This window comes from Podarcis raffonei, chromosome 2 (assembly GCF_027172205.1).
Source record: "Podarcis raffonei isolate rPodRaf1 chromosome 2, rPodRaf1.pri, whole genome shotgun sequence".
In the NCBI taxonomy this organism is placed as follows: Eukaryota; Metazoa; Chordata; class Lepidosauria; order Squamata; family Lacertidae; genus Podarcis; species Podarcis raffonei.
Window position 1 is genome coordinate 110,640,049 of NC_070603.1, and position 18,020 is coordinate 110,658,068.

Below are 18,020 nucleotides of genomic sequence, written 5' to 3' on the forward strand. Positions count from 1 at the left end.
TTTCTTTGGTTTGCATGTTATTATTGCCCTGAACATATATCAGTGATTCATTCATTCATTCTCTCTCTCTTTCTCTCTCCTAGGTCATCTACTATGCAACGTTCTTCATCCTGGTCACCTACTCAACATTGTAATTGAACATGTTCCCCTGAACCCATTTTGAAATGAGAGTATTATCAAAATTTGGAGGTTCTGATAGGCAGCCTGAGAATGGGTGGTTGTGGCTGATATTGGAGAGGGAAGCGGGTGGGTGGGAGCCATGCATGTAAAGGCAACCCTCTTAAGGAAAATCAATGGATCCTAGAGAAGGTTTTGATCACAAATGACACTATCTAGTTCTGCACAAGTGGATTCATTTATTAATCAGTGTTGCTTTTATAACGCTAGCGCAAAGCCATCAGGTTTCAAAATGGGAGGGCTGTCTGGCTATAACTTCCCACTGGTTTTGTAGAATCGCAGAATCAGAGTCCAAAGGGACCGTGTGTCATCTTGTCCACCGCCCTGCAATGCAGAAATCTTTTGCCCAGTGCAGGGCTCGAACCCATGATGAAAAGCCTGATGTCACCAGGTTAAAGAGACCGATTGCTTCAACTTATCAAACTCCCCCAATGCTTCTGCCTTCCTTACTGTAGTAATCTGACCACTGTGGGGTTAATGGGAGCATCTCTTATGGTTACGGGCTGCATCAAGGTTCAAGCATGGAAAATGAATTTAATTCCACTGCTTTTCACTTTCTGTTCCAGAAACAGACCAGCCTTGCAAACCTGCAAATAAAGTTAGTAGGAGTTTCCTATCTAAAAGAAACGGCATACGAAACTAACTCTTCCCAGTGAGGTTGCTGCTGAATATTGGCTGTCCCATGCAGTGTATATTCCTGTTGCCACGAGCCTGCTAAAATAGTGAACAGTAGAGTATGGTTACCAGATTTTTTTCCAATGAATCCGGGGACACTTTTTTTTTAAGCTGAGAAGCAACAGGGAGTCAGTAGTGGAGATGGTGAGGCAAAAGACCCTGGGCCCAAGCATGCATATTGTATAAAGGTGCAAAGCCCTTCTTTCGCACCCTGTGAAACATAAATGCAGTTTTTTAAAAACTGGGCAATGGTGCGCCGCCTGCCCATGACTCCCAAGCCTCCCCCGATCTGTCAAAACAAAGGGGGAAGGGGGAAGGGGGCAGGAGATCTGTACCGCCGGATGTCCCTGGTTCCCCTTCGACAGTGGCGGCAGCAGCGAGCAGCTCCTGAAGCCAGCCAGAGGCAACTGCGCTACCAGGCTGGCTCCGGGCTGCTGAGGCTGTCACTGCCACATTTCCCAGGGACAGATTTGCAAATCCGGGGACTGTCCCCGGGAACCGGGGATAGTCTGGTAACCCTACAGTAGAGCATGGTACAGTGGTGCTCAGCTGATCTCTGGGCAGCCGAGTCGCTATTGCTTACTGGTGCCAGGGAGGTCAGTACAGTAGCGTGCAGATGCACCGGCAGAGCCAGCGCAGCACACCTAACAATATGTTTGCACCGCGCCAAACTCCCTACCTACTTGCCTTTCCTCCTCTTGCGAAGCAGCAGCAACCCAGTGGTATCTGAGGCATCCATGATCAGCAATGTATCCATGTTGCCATTTGCCAGTTACCCCACTCCAAAGACAGACGGCATTTAGCGCGGTTGCCAAACTACAGGCTAAGAGAAACGCACACCTGTGAGGTGTTCAAATGGCCTTTTCTAGGGAAGTATGCTGGCAGGTGCATTTTGTCTGATTCCTAGCTGTTTTACCTTCTGCTCCCCCAAGCTGCCAGCATGTTTGGTACACTTATAGTTCAGCGCTGTTATATCGATGCTTTAAAAAACAAAACAAAACCCTTAACCATTGCCCAGCAGAAGGAGCAGAAAATATAACACGTCTTAAGAGCTCATCCAGACTTCCTTTGGCACCACTCTTTCAGACACAGATCTGCGCTTACCAGGTCTGTCCCAAGCATTTGTTTTTTTAATGCCACAGCTTTATTTCTTTATTTTAATTTATATAGAGCAGAGTAAACACTGTTCTAAAGATAACATGATGATATATTTAGACTAAGCTCATAAAGTTGTCTTGATAATATAACAATACAATACAATACCATACAATACAATACAATACAATATAATAGTATACTAAAAGAATTAATATAGTGATACATGATTTGCAATGTAAATAAGAACTTGAATGAAAAAATGATGAGCACTGGTGGAGGGAAGTCACAAAGGTGTATTATCATCCGCCTATTTCATGTACTTCTTTCTTACCTTAACTTTTTTCTTTCCTTTTTCTTCTTAGCCTTTTTTTCTTTTTTATTGTTCTTTTTTGCTGTTATTATTATGGTTGTAAGTGTATGTGTATGAATGTCTGTATGAATGTCTAATCAAAATAAAGAATTAAAATAATAATAATTTATTTATTGATACATATTCCAAGATATACGAAAATACATACCCATTGCAAAGTATCTTTTTATAATATACTAAGATAAAACAGCTACTTTAGTATATAAGAGAACAAAGCCAGAAGGAAGAAAAGACAAGAAAAGAAGAAACCTAAAGAAAGAGAAAGCGAGAAAAAAGGAAAAAAAGAAAAATAAAGAGCTTTTGGTTGTCTGTCCTGCAGCTACATAAGATATTCATTCCTTAAGATCCAACCGTTCTATCGTCTATAAATCAGTATTTTCCATCTTTGTGGATAGAGCAATCTCGCCGCTATATTGGAAACTGCTCAGACAAGGACCTGTAAAACGCGTTATGAAAGGAAGTCCGGATGAGCACCTAAGTGAAACGACTTCAGATTCTCAATGCCCGATTACAAATGTAGAAATCATATTGCTTTTCTGTCCTCCAGCAAAGAAGTACCGTATTAGCCCAAATATAAGCCGCACCCAAATATAAGCCGCACCTTTAAAATGGGAGTGGGGGGGGGAGAGATAAAAAGAAAAACACCCGAATATAAGCCGCTCCATTCCTTACTGCTTCTGGCTGCACACTGGGGGCGGGGGGGGGGGAGTTGTGCTGCATTGCCAGTAGCCTTTCCCCTTCCTCGCTCTCCCCCTTCCCGGCCTTGGGGGAGAGGATGGAGGACTATGCGCAAGGCGGGTGGCCGCTTTGCTGTGCTCCTGGCGCTGTTTGCCCCGCGCTCCTGGCTGCATTCTGCAAGGTCGCAAATATAAGCCGCACTTTAACTTTTCACGGCCGGAATTTGGGGAAAAAGTGAGACTTATATTTAGGCCAATACGGTGACCATTTTTCTGAGGTTTTGTTTCACATGATCAATTGCCTGCTGGCCTTGAATGGCTTTGTAGCTTCTCCAGCCCTCAGACCTGTGCTGGTGAGTTGTTGTTGTTTAGTGGTTTAGTCATGTCCGACTCTTCGTGACCCCATGGACCAGAGCACGCCAGGCACTCCTGTCTTCCACTGCCTCCCGCAGTTTGGTCAAACTCATGCTGGTAGCTTCGAGAACACTGTCCAACCATCTCGTCCTCTGTCGTCCCCTTCTCCTTGTGCCCTCCATCTTTCCCAACATCAGGCTCTTTTCCAGGGAGTCTTCTCTTCTCATGAGGTGGCCAAAGTATTGGAGCCTCAGCTTCATGTTCTGTCCTTCCAGTGAGCACTCAGGGCTGATTTCCTTAAGAATGGATACGTTTGATCTTCTTGCAGTCCATGGGACTTTCAAGAGTCTCCTCCAGCACCATAATTCAAAAGCATCAATTCTTTGGCGATCAGCCTTCTTTATGGTCCAGCTTTCACTTCCATACATCACTACTGGGAAACCCCTTCTCCTTGTGCCCTCCATCTTTCCCAACATCAGGGTCTTCCAGGGAGTCTTCTCTTCTCATGATGTGGCCAAAGTATTGGAGCTGGTGAGTATGTGATCACAATTACCAGCCACCATGGGTATGGCTGAACTTAGCGATTTCTCTGTCTCTGTGGCAGGATAGAAACAGTTTGCCCTCTCAAAATAGCCAGGAAAAGAGAGGAAAATCTGGTTGGCTGGTTTTGCCAGTGGAAGCTTTGAAAAGGTGAGCAGCTGCTGTAGGGAGAGAACTGATGCTGTCCTAAGATGTATCACTGCCCACCTGCCTGCCTCCGTTCTGCTCAACTTGTATATTTATAATTAAACAGATGTTGCCAAAAAAATAGTGCAAGTCTCTATTTTTTCATTTCACTTTTAATTTGCATATTACGATGCACAAGGCAGTTCGCAGGCTGAAGGAACGACAAAATAGGCAGCAAAGATCACACACGTAACCACAATCTGATCTGATACAAAAAGAAGTCATGATAACTTTAAAATAAAATAAAAAAACTTATATCAAATAGAGCAATATTCAATAATCCTTTAGAATATAACAGCAAACAGCAGAATTAAATATCAGCAAAAAACAATTAAGCAGTCTACACTTAACAATTACAATAAAGAATTACTAAACTGTAGTCAATAAAAATAATGACAAGTCACAATGCATATGTATATATTCCTATATAGTTCAGGAAGTGGCCTTTACATCATGTGAAAGCTCAAGTATAATGTGGAAATCAACAGGGAAACTCAGTGAAAATGGAATAAAGTGTCATGTGAATGTAGCCACTGTCTAGAGTACCCAACTTCAACTAGGAGGTCAGGATCCATCTGTACTTTGGACTCCACACCATGGAAGTACCGTATTTTCCTGTGTATAAGACGCCCCCATGTATAAGATGACCCCTATTTTTTCGAACCCAAAATTATTAAGAATTTATTAAGAAAAGTTGTTGATCGCCCTGCCGAAAACCATTTACAGTGGTACCTCGGGTTAAGAACTTAATTTGTTCTGGAGGTCTGTTCTTAACCTGAAACTGTTCTTAACCTGAACTTTAGTTAATGGGGCCTCCTGCTGCTGCCGCTGCGCCGCCGCTGCACAATTTGTGTTCTCATCCTGAAGCAAAGTTCTTAATCCAAGGTACTATTTCTGGATTAACGGAGTCTGTAACCTGAAGCGTATGTAACCTGAAGCATCTGTAACCCGAGGTACCACTACATGAGACGACCCCCATGTATAAAAACTAAGAAAAAAAATTGTCTTATACACAGAAAAATACGGTAATTTCAGATGCAATCCTGCTTACATTTACATGGGAGAAAGCCCATGCAGATGTTAGGTTAAAAAAAAAAAAGCTGAGAAATACTCATCTTCCTTGGGCACATGAACAAACATGAACAACAAGAACACGTGGTTAGCATGTCACAACATCTTCATTAATACAAACCAATCCCACAAAAGGCATTTAACAGAAAGAATCAAGAAATACAAAATTTCCTCCCCCAAGCTCCAGGAACTACAGCTCATTGGTACTAATTCATCCAGTCTTCAGTAACATAAACAAAATATGAATCATGAGAATTGCCTCCCCTTTTCTGGCAAAGCTCCTGTAACTTTAACAACTTCATAACATACAGGAGTTCAACAGGTACGTTTCCCCCCCAAAAAACCCAGCAACAACACTTCAAGCTCTGTAAGGAGAATTGATCTGCTGCTACTGCCCCTTAAAAAGAACATGATCATTCACTATGAACAGGAATGAAAGAAATAACCCTAAATTCAATGTGTGTGACCAAGGATCAACTAGGTAAGCAGTACAGTGGTACCTTGGGTTAAGAATTTAATTCGTTCCGGAGGTCTGTTCTTAACCTGAAACTGTTCTTAACCTGAAGCTAATGGGGCCTCCTGCTGTCGCCGCGCTGCCGGAGCACGATTTCTGTTCTCATCCTGAAGCAAAGTTCTTAACCTGAGGTACTATTTCTGGGTTAGCGGAGTCTGTAACCTGAAGCATATGTAACCCAAGGTACCACTGTACGTAGATCAACAATAAAGGCTCTCTTTTTGACTTTTTATTGGCCATAGAAAAGGGAGCCAATCAGGAAATTAATGGGAATTTTTCCATTCTTTTGTCGACCACCACATATGAAAGGATTGGAGAAACTCAGGCCCAGTGACCAATTACAGAAACCCTCTCCTTTCCCTATAAATTCACATGTTTCCAAGACTGGGTCCTGTCACTGGAAACAGGTTCTGGGACTGTCAAGAGAAGGCTGCTGATTACATATGCTAGTCAAAATTCAAGTGGGTGAAAACTGTCCACTGTCTGGGATTTTTATTTCAAAAGCAAACATATCGAAGCCGCAAAACAGAAAGAAAGAAAAACCCCGTCATCTAGAAAAGCAGCTACACAGCCGACTCATTTTGACATTTCAGCGAAGTCTCCCTCTCTCTCTCTCTCTTTCTGGGAAACTGCTAAGTTGACATTCGATGGGCTGAGCTGCACGACACAGCGGTGGGGTGTGCAACCTTTGTCCAGTATGGAAACTAGGAGGAAAAGAAGGAATATATATATATGTATGTATGTTGTATGACTTGATAAGGAGGTGCTGTGATTCATAGGTAATGGCACTCTGTGCTTCCAAAATATTCAGTGAGGCGCACCCAAGGTCGAAGTCCAGGTCATTGCGACTCTACGGTCTCCTGACTGTTCAGCTGCCACTTCAGCTCAATATTTCCTTACCTTTTTTACTATCACTTAGCTTAAGGATGGGGTGCAAGTGGCCCTCCCAGATGTTGTTGGCCTATTATTATTATGAGTTATTAAATTTATTGCTTGCCCAAGTCCCAGGGCAGGTAAAAACAATTAAAAATTCAGAATTAAAAACAGTTAAAACAAATTATAGCTGAAGGAACAGAGAGGGCGCTGAAAACACACATCTCAGGTGTCAAAGGCCAAGGTAAAAAGGTGTGTCTTCAGCATTCGCCGAAAGCCATATTGTGAGGAGCCCAGGCACACTTCTGTGGGGAGTGGATTTCACAACTGAGGAGCTACCACAGAGAAGGCCCCCACCCCAAACTTCTGAGGGAGGTGGAACTGCCACAAAGGTCCCCACTGATAATCTCAACACATGTGAGGGTCTGTCGGGAAGGAGGCAGGCTTTCAGACTACAACCCGACCATCACCCCTGAGCATTGGCCACACAAGTCTGGGGCTGGTGGAACAACAACAAGAACAACAAATGGATGGCCACAGCTTCCTAAATCTCTGACTTAGCTCACTGTAGTTAAGGCCAGTGGTGCCATTAGGGTAAAGCTTGGAGGGCAGATTTCTAGGGCCATCCTATTCAGCAGAATGAGCAGGATTTCACCCCTTCTGAAGTAAGTGAAGTGAAGTGAAGTGAAGTGAAGTGAAGTGAAGAAGTAATGCACATTCTGAAGTAATGCTGTCCTGGTTTCTGATTTGATCCCAGAATATCTCACTTTTCTTTAAAGGTAAAGGTAAGAGGACCCCTGACCATTAGGTCCAGTCGTGACCGACTCTGGGGTTGCAGCGCTCATCTCACTTTATTGGCCGAGGGAGCCGGTGTACAGCTTCCAGGTCATGTGGCCAGCATGACGAAGCCGCTTCTGGTGAACCAGAGCAGCGCACGGAAACGCCGTTTACCTTCCCGCCAGAGCGGTACCTATTTATCTACTTGCACTTTGACGTGCTTTCGAACTGTTAGGTTGGCAGGAGCAGTGACCGAGCAACGGGAGCTCACCCCGTCGCGGGGATTCGAACCACCAACCTTCTGATCGGCAAGTCCTAGGCTCTGTGGTTTAACCCACAGCGCCACCCGCGTCCCCCACTTTTCTTTAGGACGTCCCTATTTTCATTGGGAAATGTTGGAATGTATCCGTCTTAAGAGAGAGGGCGCCCATAAGTCCATTTGAAGTAATACAGTTTACCACCAGAACAGCCACCCTCCTGGAAGAGCATTAAGTCCAGAGCCTACAATTACTGAACTATGCTACTAATTCAAGGCCTGATTTGAACAATGAGGTTAGGAATAAAGCAGAGCGAGTCATTCCTGAGGGTTGCAGGGCAGACGGCGTGTGCTCTCCGATTAAAACAACAAAGCAAAACGCTGTGCAAACAGAAAATTAAAAACACCAGGGAGAAAGGTTCCAGACCAGCCCTTAGCCTGCTCAGCTGGTTTTCTATGGATGGGTTTTGTTTTGTTTCTTTAACACAAAGGAGCATTTGGAAAGATCATCTGCCATCACCTCCAGTCTGAAATGACGCAGTCCGTCCGGTTACCTCAACATTTATCACATTCTACTGTAGTCATTACTAGGTTTCTTTCATCGAAAGACTCAATGACCTTTGAACACCCTTCCAACTCTGACTCTGCTGCACATCTGGATCCAGTCTAAGTTCCCTCTTTGTCCTTAAACATAAGAGCATCTTCACATTCCAGGTCTTTTCCTCTAGCCTTCTTGCCCATGGCTATAACTGTTAGGTCAGGGCCAGGATGGGTGTTGTGGGGATGCCTGATTATCGTCTTCCAAAGCAACCACTCTATCCAAATTGAAAAATGGTAAGCGTATTGCTGGTGGTCAACAAAAGAGGTTCAAAGAATCTCTCAAGGCAAATCTTTAAAATGTAGTGTAAACACTAACAAATGGTTAACACTGGCCTGCAAGCGCTCCAATTAGAGAACAGCCTCCACCAAAGGTGTCATGGGTTTTGAATACAGGTAGGTAGCAGTGTTGGTCTGCCATAGTCGAAACAAAATTTAAAAAAAATTCCTTCCAGTAGCATCTTAGAGACCAACTATGTTTGTTATGGATATGAGCTTTCGTGTGCATGCACAAGAAAGCTCATACCAATAACAAACTTAGTTGGTCTCTAAGGTGCTACTGGAAGGATTTTATTATTATTATTATGGGTTTTGAAGACGCTCAAACTCAGGATGCAAGGGAGAAACGTGCTAAAAGGAAGGCACGCTTGGCAAACCCTCACCGTGATCAACTCCCACCCAGAAACCTACCGTATTTTTCGCCCTATAGGACGCACTTTTCCCCCTCCAAAAATGAAGGGGAAATCTGTGTGCGTCCTATGGGGCGAATACAGGCTCCCCTCTCGCTCTCCAGGCTTCAGGAAGCTATCAGCAAGCCTGGGGAGCCCGTGGGAGTTCCCGCAGGGCTCCCTAGGCTGCGGAAAGCAGCCTGCCGCCCGGCGCGCAAGGCGCCCTCAAGCAGAGCGCCCCTCGCGCCAGGCAGACATCCGCAGCGTGGAGAGCCCTGCGGGAGTTCCCGCAGGCCTCCCCGCGCTGCGGATAGCAGCCTGCCACCCGGCACGCAAAACACCCTGAAGCAGAGCGCCCTGTGCCCGGCCAGACATCTGCAGTGTGGGGAACCAGGCAGAGGGCCTTCTCGGTAGTGGCACCCATCCTGTGGAATGCCCTCCCACCAGATGTCAAAGAAAAAAACAACTACTAGACTTTTTGAAGACATCTGAAGGCAACCCTGTTTAGGGAAGCTTTTAATGTTTAATAGACTATTGTATTTTAATATTCTGTTGAAAGCCACCCAGAGTGGCTGGGGAAACCCAGCCAGTTGGGCGGGGTATAAATAATAAGTTGTTATTATTATTATTATTATTATTATTATTAAAGAAGAAGGGTGAGGGCTGCGAAGCAGCAGTTTGTGTGCTGTGGTCTCTAGGCAGCAGGATACAAATGGAAATATCTGGACTCTAAGATGCCATGATTCTATGTGATGTGGTGGTTGGACTAACTAGAACCGGGGAGATCTAGATTCAAATCCCTGCTCACCTATTAAACTCATGGGGCCAATCACCCTCTTTTCATCTACCACACAGGTTGTGGTGAGGAAAAAACAAGGGGAGGAGAAGAACCATGTAGGCTTCCTTGAGCTCCTCAGAGGAGAGGAAAGATTTGCAAACTTATTATATTTTATTTATTTATTTAAAGTAGGGGTGGGGAACCTCAGGCACAGGGGCCAAATGCAGCTGTCTGTGTCTCTCTATCTGGCCCTCAGGTCTCTCCCCAGGCTACACCTCTCACTGCTCAGAAACCTCTGGCTTTGTGCTGAATACACATACCCTCCAACATCTGGGTGATCCAAACTGGGAAGCTTGCGGCGGAGCGCCAGACCAAAAACAGGACATTGCAGGATCCAATCAGAAGCCGAGGTGGCTTCTGATGTCCCACTTAAATCGGGATGGTCCAACGGTATGAATACTACATTCTAGCCATGCATAGGAGAAAGGTAAAATCCATTGCTCCACCCACTTTTGCATCTGGCTCCTCCCACAAGTAGCATACAAGGCCTTGAATGTGGCATTTTGGCTGAAAAGGGTTCTCCACTCTGATTTAAATAGCTCTTATGCTGTCTTTCTGAACAAAGTCCTCCCAAGATATCTCACAAAATGAAATTGATCTCATATACATAACAGGACAATTTACGTTCATGGACTTAGCAGGGAGTCACACTTTCAAATGGATCACAGTGCAGCCCACTTGCAATGCTCCCAGTGTTGAGTTCAACAACCAATTAAATAAATTTCTTAAGCATCCCCTCTCTTAAGTAGGATCACTCCCATCAGCGTGATGGCTTAGTGTTTCCTCCAGGGCTCACGTTTGGGACAGTTGTGTCCTGTGCCAAATGAATGGGCCTGGGCATACTTGTGGAGGAGGAAAAAGCATTTTGTAACAAGGGGAAACAGGCACCGGGAACAAAGTTCCAGACTAGCTTTCTACTCTACTGCACCCAAGTGCCCTGCCTTTTTCAGAGACCTTCAGGGTCCTCCTGACTTCCAGGCAGCTGTAAACGCTATTTCTCTGCTCTGGTGAGGTTTCACAGGCGCTGGACCCAGAGCTGACCAATTCTTAATAATAATAATAATAACTTACCAAAAACAGGAAGCCAACCAGCATGAAAATGAAGAATGACATCGTCAGGCATAGGAGGACTGTGGCCCATCCTGGGAAAGCACCACAGTTGGGAGCGCATGTGGTGTTCTCTACAAAATGACAGGATTAAGATATATGAACTAAACTGATGACAATTTACTCAATTTACTCATCAACAACTTCTTATGGGTGATCCACATTCCAAACACATGGCAACTTGGGGGGTTGGGGGTTCTCCAGCTCAGAATTTTGCTTGAAAGTAGGGATTTCTGGAAAGGCCCAGAAACAATAAGTGAGAATGTTGAACTGTCTTATAAATCCTGTTTCGAGAACCCAGCTGCTGCTGCTACTCCTGCTTCCTTGTCATCCCCTCCACCATTACTGGGTCATAGCTCGGTTGTAAAAAGGTAAAGGGACCCCTGACCACTAGGTCCAGTCATGACCGACTCTGGGGTTGCGATGCTCATCTCGCTTTATTGGCCGAGGGAGCTGGCGTACAGCTTCCGGGTCATGTGGCCAGAGCAGCGCATGGAAACACTGTTTACCTTCCCGCTGGAGCTGTACCTATTTATCTACTTGCACTTTGACATGCTTTCAAATGCTAGGTTGGCAGGAGCAGGGACTGAGCAACGAGAGCTCACCCCATTGCGGGGATTCGAACTGCCGACCTTCTGATCGGCAAGTCCTAGGCTCTGTGGTTTAACCCACAGCACCACCCGCATCCCAGCTCAGTTGTAGGATCATAGAATTGTAGGGCTAGACCCCCTGCAATGCAGGGATCTTTTGCCCAACACGAGGCTCAAACCCACGGCCCTCCATTAAGACTGAATGGAGTCAACAACCTCATTTCCCCCAACCTGCCTGCCTTCTTACACATTACGTGTTCAAAGGGGCTGCTTTACTGCCTGTCAGTTTCCCTACCATCCTCTCCTCCGTTTCACTGTTGCCCTTGTAGAACTCAGCGGGGAGGACGGTGGCAGAGAAGGCTAGAATTTGTTGGTTATGCCTGTCGTTGACTCTGGCTCCACCTGCTGGTGGTCTCCCTGCCTAGCATCCTACTGATTCCAACCAGCCCCAGCCACTACAAGGCTAATGTGGGGTTCCAAACCCCATGTTTGCATTCCAAAGTGTGGGGTGGGGAGGAATGTCCTTAGGTCTGGGAGAATCAGCAGAGAGAAGAAGGGTTAGGCACCCCCTCCTTCCACCCACCAGTTTCCCCCCACAAAGTGTCCCCTATTTGCATACCCTCCAACATTCCTCTGATGAATAAAGTGATGCCCTATTTAAAATAATTAATAATAATAATAATAATAATAATGATAATAATAATAATACCCACCCATCTGTCTGGGTGGGTTGCCCCAGCTACTCTGGGCAGCTTGCAACATACATAAACACATAATAAAACATTTTAAAAAAAACTTCCCTATACAGGGCTGCCTACTATCTCCTTGACTCAGGGGTCAAGTAACTCCATACCCTCCAACATTTCTCCGATGAAAATAGGGACATCCTAAGGAAAAGTGGGTCATTCTGAGGTCAAATCAGAAACTGAGACGGTTTCTGTAAATCCAGGACTGTCCCTGGAAAATAGGGACACTTGGAGAGTCTGCTCTGGGTTTACCAAAGCAAATAACCACTTTGCAGAAGCAGGAACCTAGGAACTACCTTATACTGGATCAGATCAATGGCCCACCTTAGCCCAGCAATGCCTGCACTGACCAGAAGGAAGTTCAGGCAGGGGTTTCTCCCAGCCCTGAATCGAAAGCATGATGAATTGAATTGACCACTGAACTGAAAGCAGATACAGTGGTACCTTGTTACATACGCTTCAGGTTACATACGCTTCAGGTTACAGACTCCGCTAACCCAGAAATAGTGCTTCAGGTTAAGAACTTTGCTTCAGGATGAGAACAGAAATCGTGCTCTGGTGGCGCGGCGGCAGAAGGCCCCATTATCTAAAGTGGTGCTTCAGGTTAACAGTTTCAGGTTAAGAACGGACCTCCGAAATGAATTAAGTACTTAACCCGAGGTACCACTGTATTGTGCCATTTAACTATGCCCAGTGCCCTAAAGTAACATGCAGTTCTACCCTGCAGAAGCCAACTCAGCGGGGCTATAGATTGGTTGCTTATTACCTTCTGCATGGACCGTGGGCTTTCTAAGAGTGGGAGAGGCATTTACAGGTGGGATGGTGGTCTCTTCCTGCTGCGGGGTGTTAGTTTTCACAGCAACGGTGCCAGTAAAATTCTCTATCGAAGGGAAGGTCAGATCCTCAGGGTTTTCTGTCGAGGCAAAATTTTCCTGGCCAGGGGAGCCTTCCCCCAAGAAGCTGATGTCACTTCCTGGAACATCCAACCCAGCTCCAGTTTGGGTTGCTGTAGCAACACTCTCAGGACCCAGAGAAGTTGCATAGGGAGCAGATGGGGGGGTTGTAGAAGCAGCGCTGTTGACGCTGGGAGAGGTGCTTTCAGAGGAACCTTCCAAAGCCGTAGAGGAGACGTCAGGGGTGGTTGTGTGGGCAGCACATCCCAAAATGGGGCCTTCAAGTTCACCGCCGACTGCATTGTTGCCGACTTCTCCAGTGGTGGCTCTAGTAATTCCTCTGACGGTGGTGGTGGTACTTCCTCCAGCAGTAACAACTGTGTTTTCCCCATGAGCTGTGACATTTAGAGTCAATATGACTGTACATCCTTGAGAGATGTGGGCTGCCATTAAGGCAACATCCACAGCTGTTGCAAATGGCAAAGCGCAGTGTACCGTAGTGACGGTATCACCACTTATGCTGAGTGATATCTTCATTTCTGCAGTGGTTCCTTCGGTGATAATGGGACCTGTGGGTGCTGAAAATAAGAAATATATAAATTCCTGCACCGGAATTCTCTCTACTACCTTCATAGTTCTTTCATGCAAGAAGAAGAGGAGGAGTCTGAATTTGATATCCCACTTTATCACTACTCGAAGGAGTCTCAAAGCGGCTAACATTCTCCTTTCCCTTCCTCCCCCACAACAAACACTCTGTGAGGTGAGTGGGGCTGAGAGACTTCAGAGAAGTGTGACTGGCCCAAGGTCACCCAGCAGCTGCAGGTGGAGGAGCGGGGAAGCGAACCCGGTTCACCAGATTACGAGTCCACCACTCTTAACCACACCACACTGGCTCCCAGCTGGATACTGAAGGGAGGGGGTGGCATGGCTCAGTGGTAGAGCACATGCTGGTTCAATCCCCAATATCTCCAGGTACGGCTAGCCTTGGGAAGAGCTGCTGCCACTCTTTGTAAACAATACTGAGCTAGACAAACGAAGCGGTGGTCTGACGATATAAGACAACCTTGTTGGAAGGGACCCCGAGGATCAACTAGCTCAATGTTTCCCAAACTTGAGTTTCCAGCTGGTCTGGGCTACAATTCCCATCATCCCTGACCAATGGTCCTGCTAGCTTCGGACGGTGGGAGCTCTAGTCCAAAAACAGCTGGAGACCCAAGTTTGGGAAACCCTGGCCAATCTAACCTTCTGCAATCCAGGAATAATCAGCTGTCCCTTATGGGGATTGAACCTGCAAGCTTGGCATTATCAGCACCATGCTCTAACCAACTGAGCCATCCAACTCAACAGGAGAAGGCCCCCCAAATCTGCTGCATGAGACAGCCTGCTCCACATTGCCCAGTGGGAGGGACGGCTTTCATTTGCTTATTATTGCATTGACACTCCACATTTGCTCCAAGGTGGCATAGATCACTCTCCCTTCCGTATTAGCCTCATAACAACCCCATGCAGTTGGTTAGCCTGAGAGTTGGTGACTGGCCCAAGGTCACCCAGAGAGCTTCCAGACTTAGTAGGGGGGTGGATTTTCAAGTCCTGGTCCATCACTGTAATCACTACACTACACTGTCTGCAGCTTGTGTGTCAAAAATTCTGGCCTCTGCCACACACACACACACAGGCTGAAATCCTAAGCACACTTACATGGGAGCAAGATCCATTGACCACAGCAGGAGTTGCTTCCAAGTAAATATGCACCAGATTTGGCTGCAAATCCAGGAGGTCTTACCGGTTTCTGCAAGGCACAGGATTGCTGGGAAGATAATCTTCCAGGGGGCAGATAGAACCGGCTCCATTGTAGCTGCTCCTTAGCGGCTTCACCGGCTGCCCGAGGCAGGAGTGCCAGCGATCGCATGGTTTTATGGGAACAAGACAAACGGGATGGTTTTATGGGAAGGAGGTCGCCTGGTATCCAGTGACACCAAGGAGTGTTTCCATTAAAATGGAGGTGCTTCTGCCTAGTGATAAGGGAGCTCATCCGGTGGCGTTGGGCAGCGAGAAAATTATAGACAGTAAAGCGTAATAAAACAGCCTTTCATCTGGGGCTAAATCCTTTCTTCCAGTTGGGTCAGAGCATTTCCAAACCAGATTTCTCCAGTTTTTCTTTTTATTGCATCTCCTCTCACTAGAAAACCTTTCTAGGAAATGGGAGAGAAAACTGGAGCATTATCTGAATACTCTAGGGGCAAAGGAATAAGAGACCATGAGAGCTGAAGGGACTTCCTTAAATCCATAGGTATCGCCATGCTTTGAAGCACCCATGAACAACTCAGATATACTGGATTTTTTTAAAAAAATAAAACCTTACATTTGTATATTCTGTGCTCTGTATGTCCTTCACACATCCAACTACGTAATTGAATCACCTACTACCAGGATCCTTCCCACCTCCAGACAAGTAACTGTCATGGTGGACTGGTTGGATGTAGGATAAGGTTACCAAATGTCCCCGTTTCCCAGGGACAGTCCCCAGATTTACAAATCAGTTCCTATACAAAATCCATTGAAGTTGAAAAGTGTCCCAGGATTCATTGAAAACAATCTGGTAACCTTGATGCAGGAGTGGTGGGACGCACCAGCTAGGGAACCCCCAAGGGAACCCCCAGAGGAAGAAGGCTCAGAGCCAGGGAACTGGTGATGGGATGACCATGAGTGGTCAGAGGGAGAAGAGGGAGCAGACTGGGAGGAGGTGATGTCAGAAGCTGAAGAGACAACAGGGTTTAGTGAGCAGGAAGAGGCTGTGGCAGACAGCAGTCTAGAATCAGAGGCAGAAGCAGAGCGGGGGACAAGAGGCAGAGATCGGGCTGCTGAAGAAGCAGAGTGTCTCCCCCTCCTCCTTCAACCAGCTCCACTCTCCCTTGGTCTCCCAGAAGATGCAGAGAAATGAAGAGGGTAAAGCAGAGACAGATCTCATAATGAAGTTCCAAATCAACCTATTTCAACTTTCAAGATAGTGGTACCAGATCTCACATTATTTTTGATACAGCTTGTAAAATTACCAAATGCTCTTCAAAGACATCTTTTAATACATCAAAGGCAGATCTGGAGTAGCGATTTCTCCCATGGGAGCACTAAGATGGAAGAAGCTACATTCGTCAGAAACTCCCTTTTTCTTATTTCCGGGCTCTGAGTGTCGTTGCCAAAAGGCACCAACCCACGCGGAATAGGAGCAAAGTTGGGGTAATCACATGGTTTGAAAAATACAGGCGGCCTCTTTGGTGGGAGAATTGTATGCAACCCAATGAAGGAATGTGTTCAGTGGCTATGAGATACTGACCGACTCCTGCGGTGAAAGAATATTAGTAATGGGGACTAAGAAAGCAAGAAGATCCCTGCTGGATCAACCCAAAGGCTTGTCTAGTCAAGTAGTCTTGCAAAGTGGCCAACCAGCTATCTATGAAGCGGGTGGCGCTGTAGACTCTAAACCACTGAGCCTCTTGGGCTTGCAGATAGGAAGTTCGGCAGTTCAAATCCCCTTGACGGGGTGAGCTCCCGTTGCTCTGTCCCAGCTCCTGCCAACCTAGCAGTTCGAAAGCACGCCAGTGCAAGTAGATAAATAGGTACTGCTGTGGCAGGAAGGTAAACGGTGTTTCCGTGTGCTCTGGCTTCCATCACGGTGTCCTGTTGCACCAGAAGCAGTTTAGTCATGCTGGCCACATGTCCCGGAAAGCTGTGGACAAACGCCAGCTCCCTTGGCCTGAAAGCGAGAAGAGCGCCGAAGCCCCATAGTTGCCTTTGACTGAACTGTCCAGGGTACTCTGTAGGTTGGTGGACAGGATTGGAGCACAGTGGCATTTCCCTTGCTGTCCTTCCCCCACCAACTGATATTCAGAGGCACAGTGCGACTGGAATCCTTAACAGGGGAGCCTGCCATGCTGCTGCAACGTTTTGTTGCGGGATCCATTCCTTCTCTTGACTACAGTTATTAGAGTCACAGGCGCCGTGTCCTGAACTGCACCAAGCAACCTCCAAAGCACGCTTCTTTAGGTGCAATCTCTGAAAAGCCATTACCTGGCCCATAATGGACAATCAGTGAGCATGGAAACCCATCTCCTGTGCCACTAACAGCCTATCTGGGACCATTTGCTGCTCACCAAAGCTGCACCTGAGTCATTGCCGTCGCTGCGTTTGATTCGTAAGTCAACACATCCCCTTGCAGTGGGAGGCCTACGCAAGATGGCAAATAAAAGAATTGAGACTGGGTTGGGTGCGTATAAGGCAACAATGAAGAAACAGTGCCTTTGACCTTATGGGATTCAGAATCTCTCTTCAGGACAATGCTGCATCCTCCTGGTTACTGACTCTGAAGAGAATAGTTTTTATTGTGACTGTCCCTTTAAGCAGGCCCCAAACCACCTCTACAGGAGGCAGGGCTGTCAGTAATTCAGTCAGGCCAACCAAGTGCTGCCCACGAAGGCTTAATGAAGAACTCACAGCACTCAGGAATTTAGGCCACATTCACACCTCACATTTAAAGGACAATGGTACCAATAATAATAACAATTCCTTTATTATTTGTACCCCAACCATCTGACTGGGTGGCGCCAGCCACTCTGTGTGGCTTTCAACATAAAGTGGTACCTCTGGTTACGAACTTAATTCGTTCTGGAGGTCCGTTCTTAACCTGAAACCATTCTTAACCTGAGGTACCACTTAAGCTAATGGGGCCTCCCGCTGCCGCCGCACAATTTCTGTTCTCATCCTGAGGTAAAGTTCTTAACCCGAAGTACTACTTCTGGGTTAGCAGAGTCCGTAACCCGAAGTGTTTGTAACCCGAGGTACCGCTGTATGTAAAAAACATAAAATATTACACATTAAAAAGCTTCCCTAGACAGGACTGCCTTCGGATGTGAATAGTTATGTGAATAATTATGGGAGCTGCAGTTTCATAGTTGTGGGGAGACTCCTATTCCACTCCAACAGCTACAATTCCCAGAGTGGTTAAAACAATCCTTCTTC

At 46.3% G+C, this 18,020-nt stretch overlaps 1 protein-coding gene across 2 annotated transcripts; it reads right to left on the bottom strand.

Annotated features, from left to right (window-relative positions):
* Positions 1-6,124: 6,124 nt before the first annotated feature.
* On the bottom strand, positions 6,125-15,276 carry LOC128408646 (uncharacterized). Of its 2 annotated transcripts, XM_053378617.1 has the most exons (4): positions 14,791-15,276; positions 12,881-13,585; positions 10,743-10,852; positions 6,125-6,366 (listed from the first exon to the last, which is right to left on the bottom strand). In XM_053378617.1, the coding sequence occupies exons 1-4, from the start codon at positions 14,855-14,857 to the stop codon at positions 6,295-6,297; spliced, it is 954 nt and encodes a 317-aa protein (XP_053234592.1). In that variant the 5' UTR covers positions 14,858-15,276; the 3' UTR covers positions 6,125-6,294. The 2 variants fall into 2 exon arrangements, 1 of the variants encoding a protein (XP_053234592.1); XR_008329142.1 differs by lacking the exons at positions 12,881-13,585; positions 14,791-15,276 and adding an exon at positions 11,616-11,762.
* Positions 15,277-18,020: the final 2,744 nt, after the last annotated feature.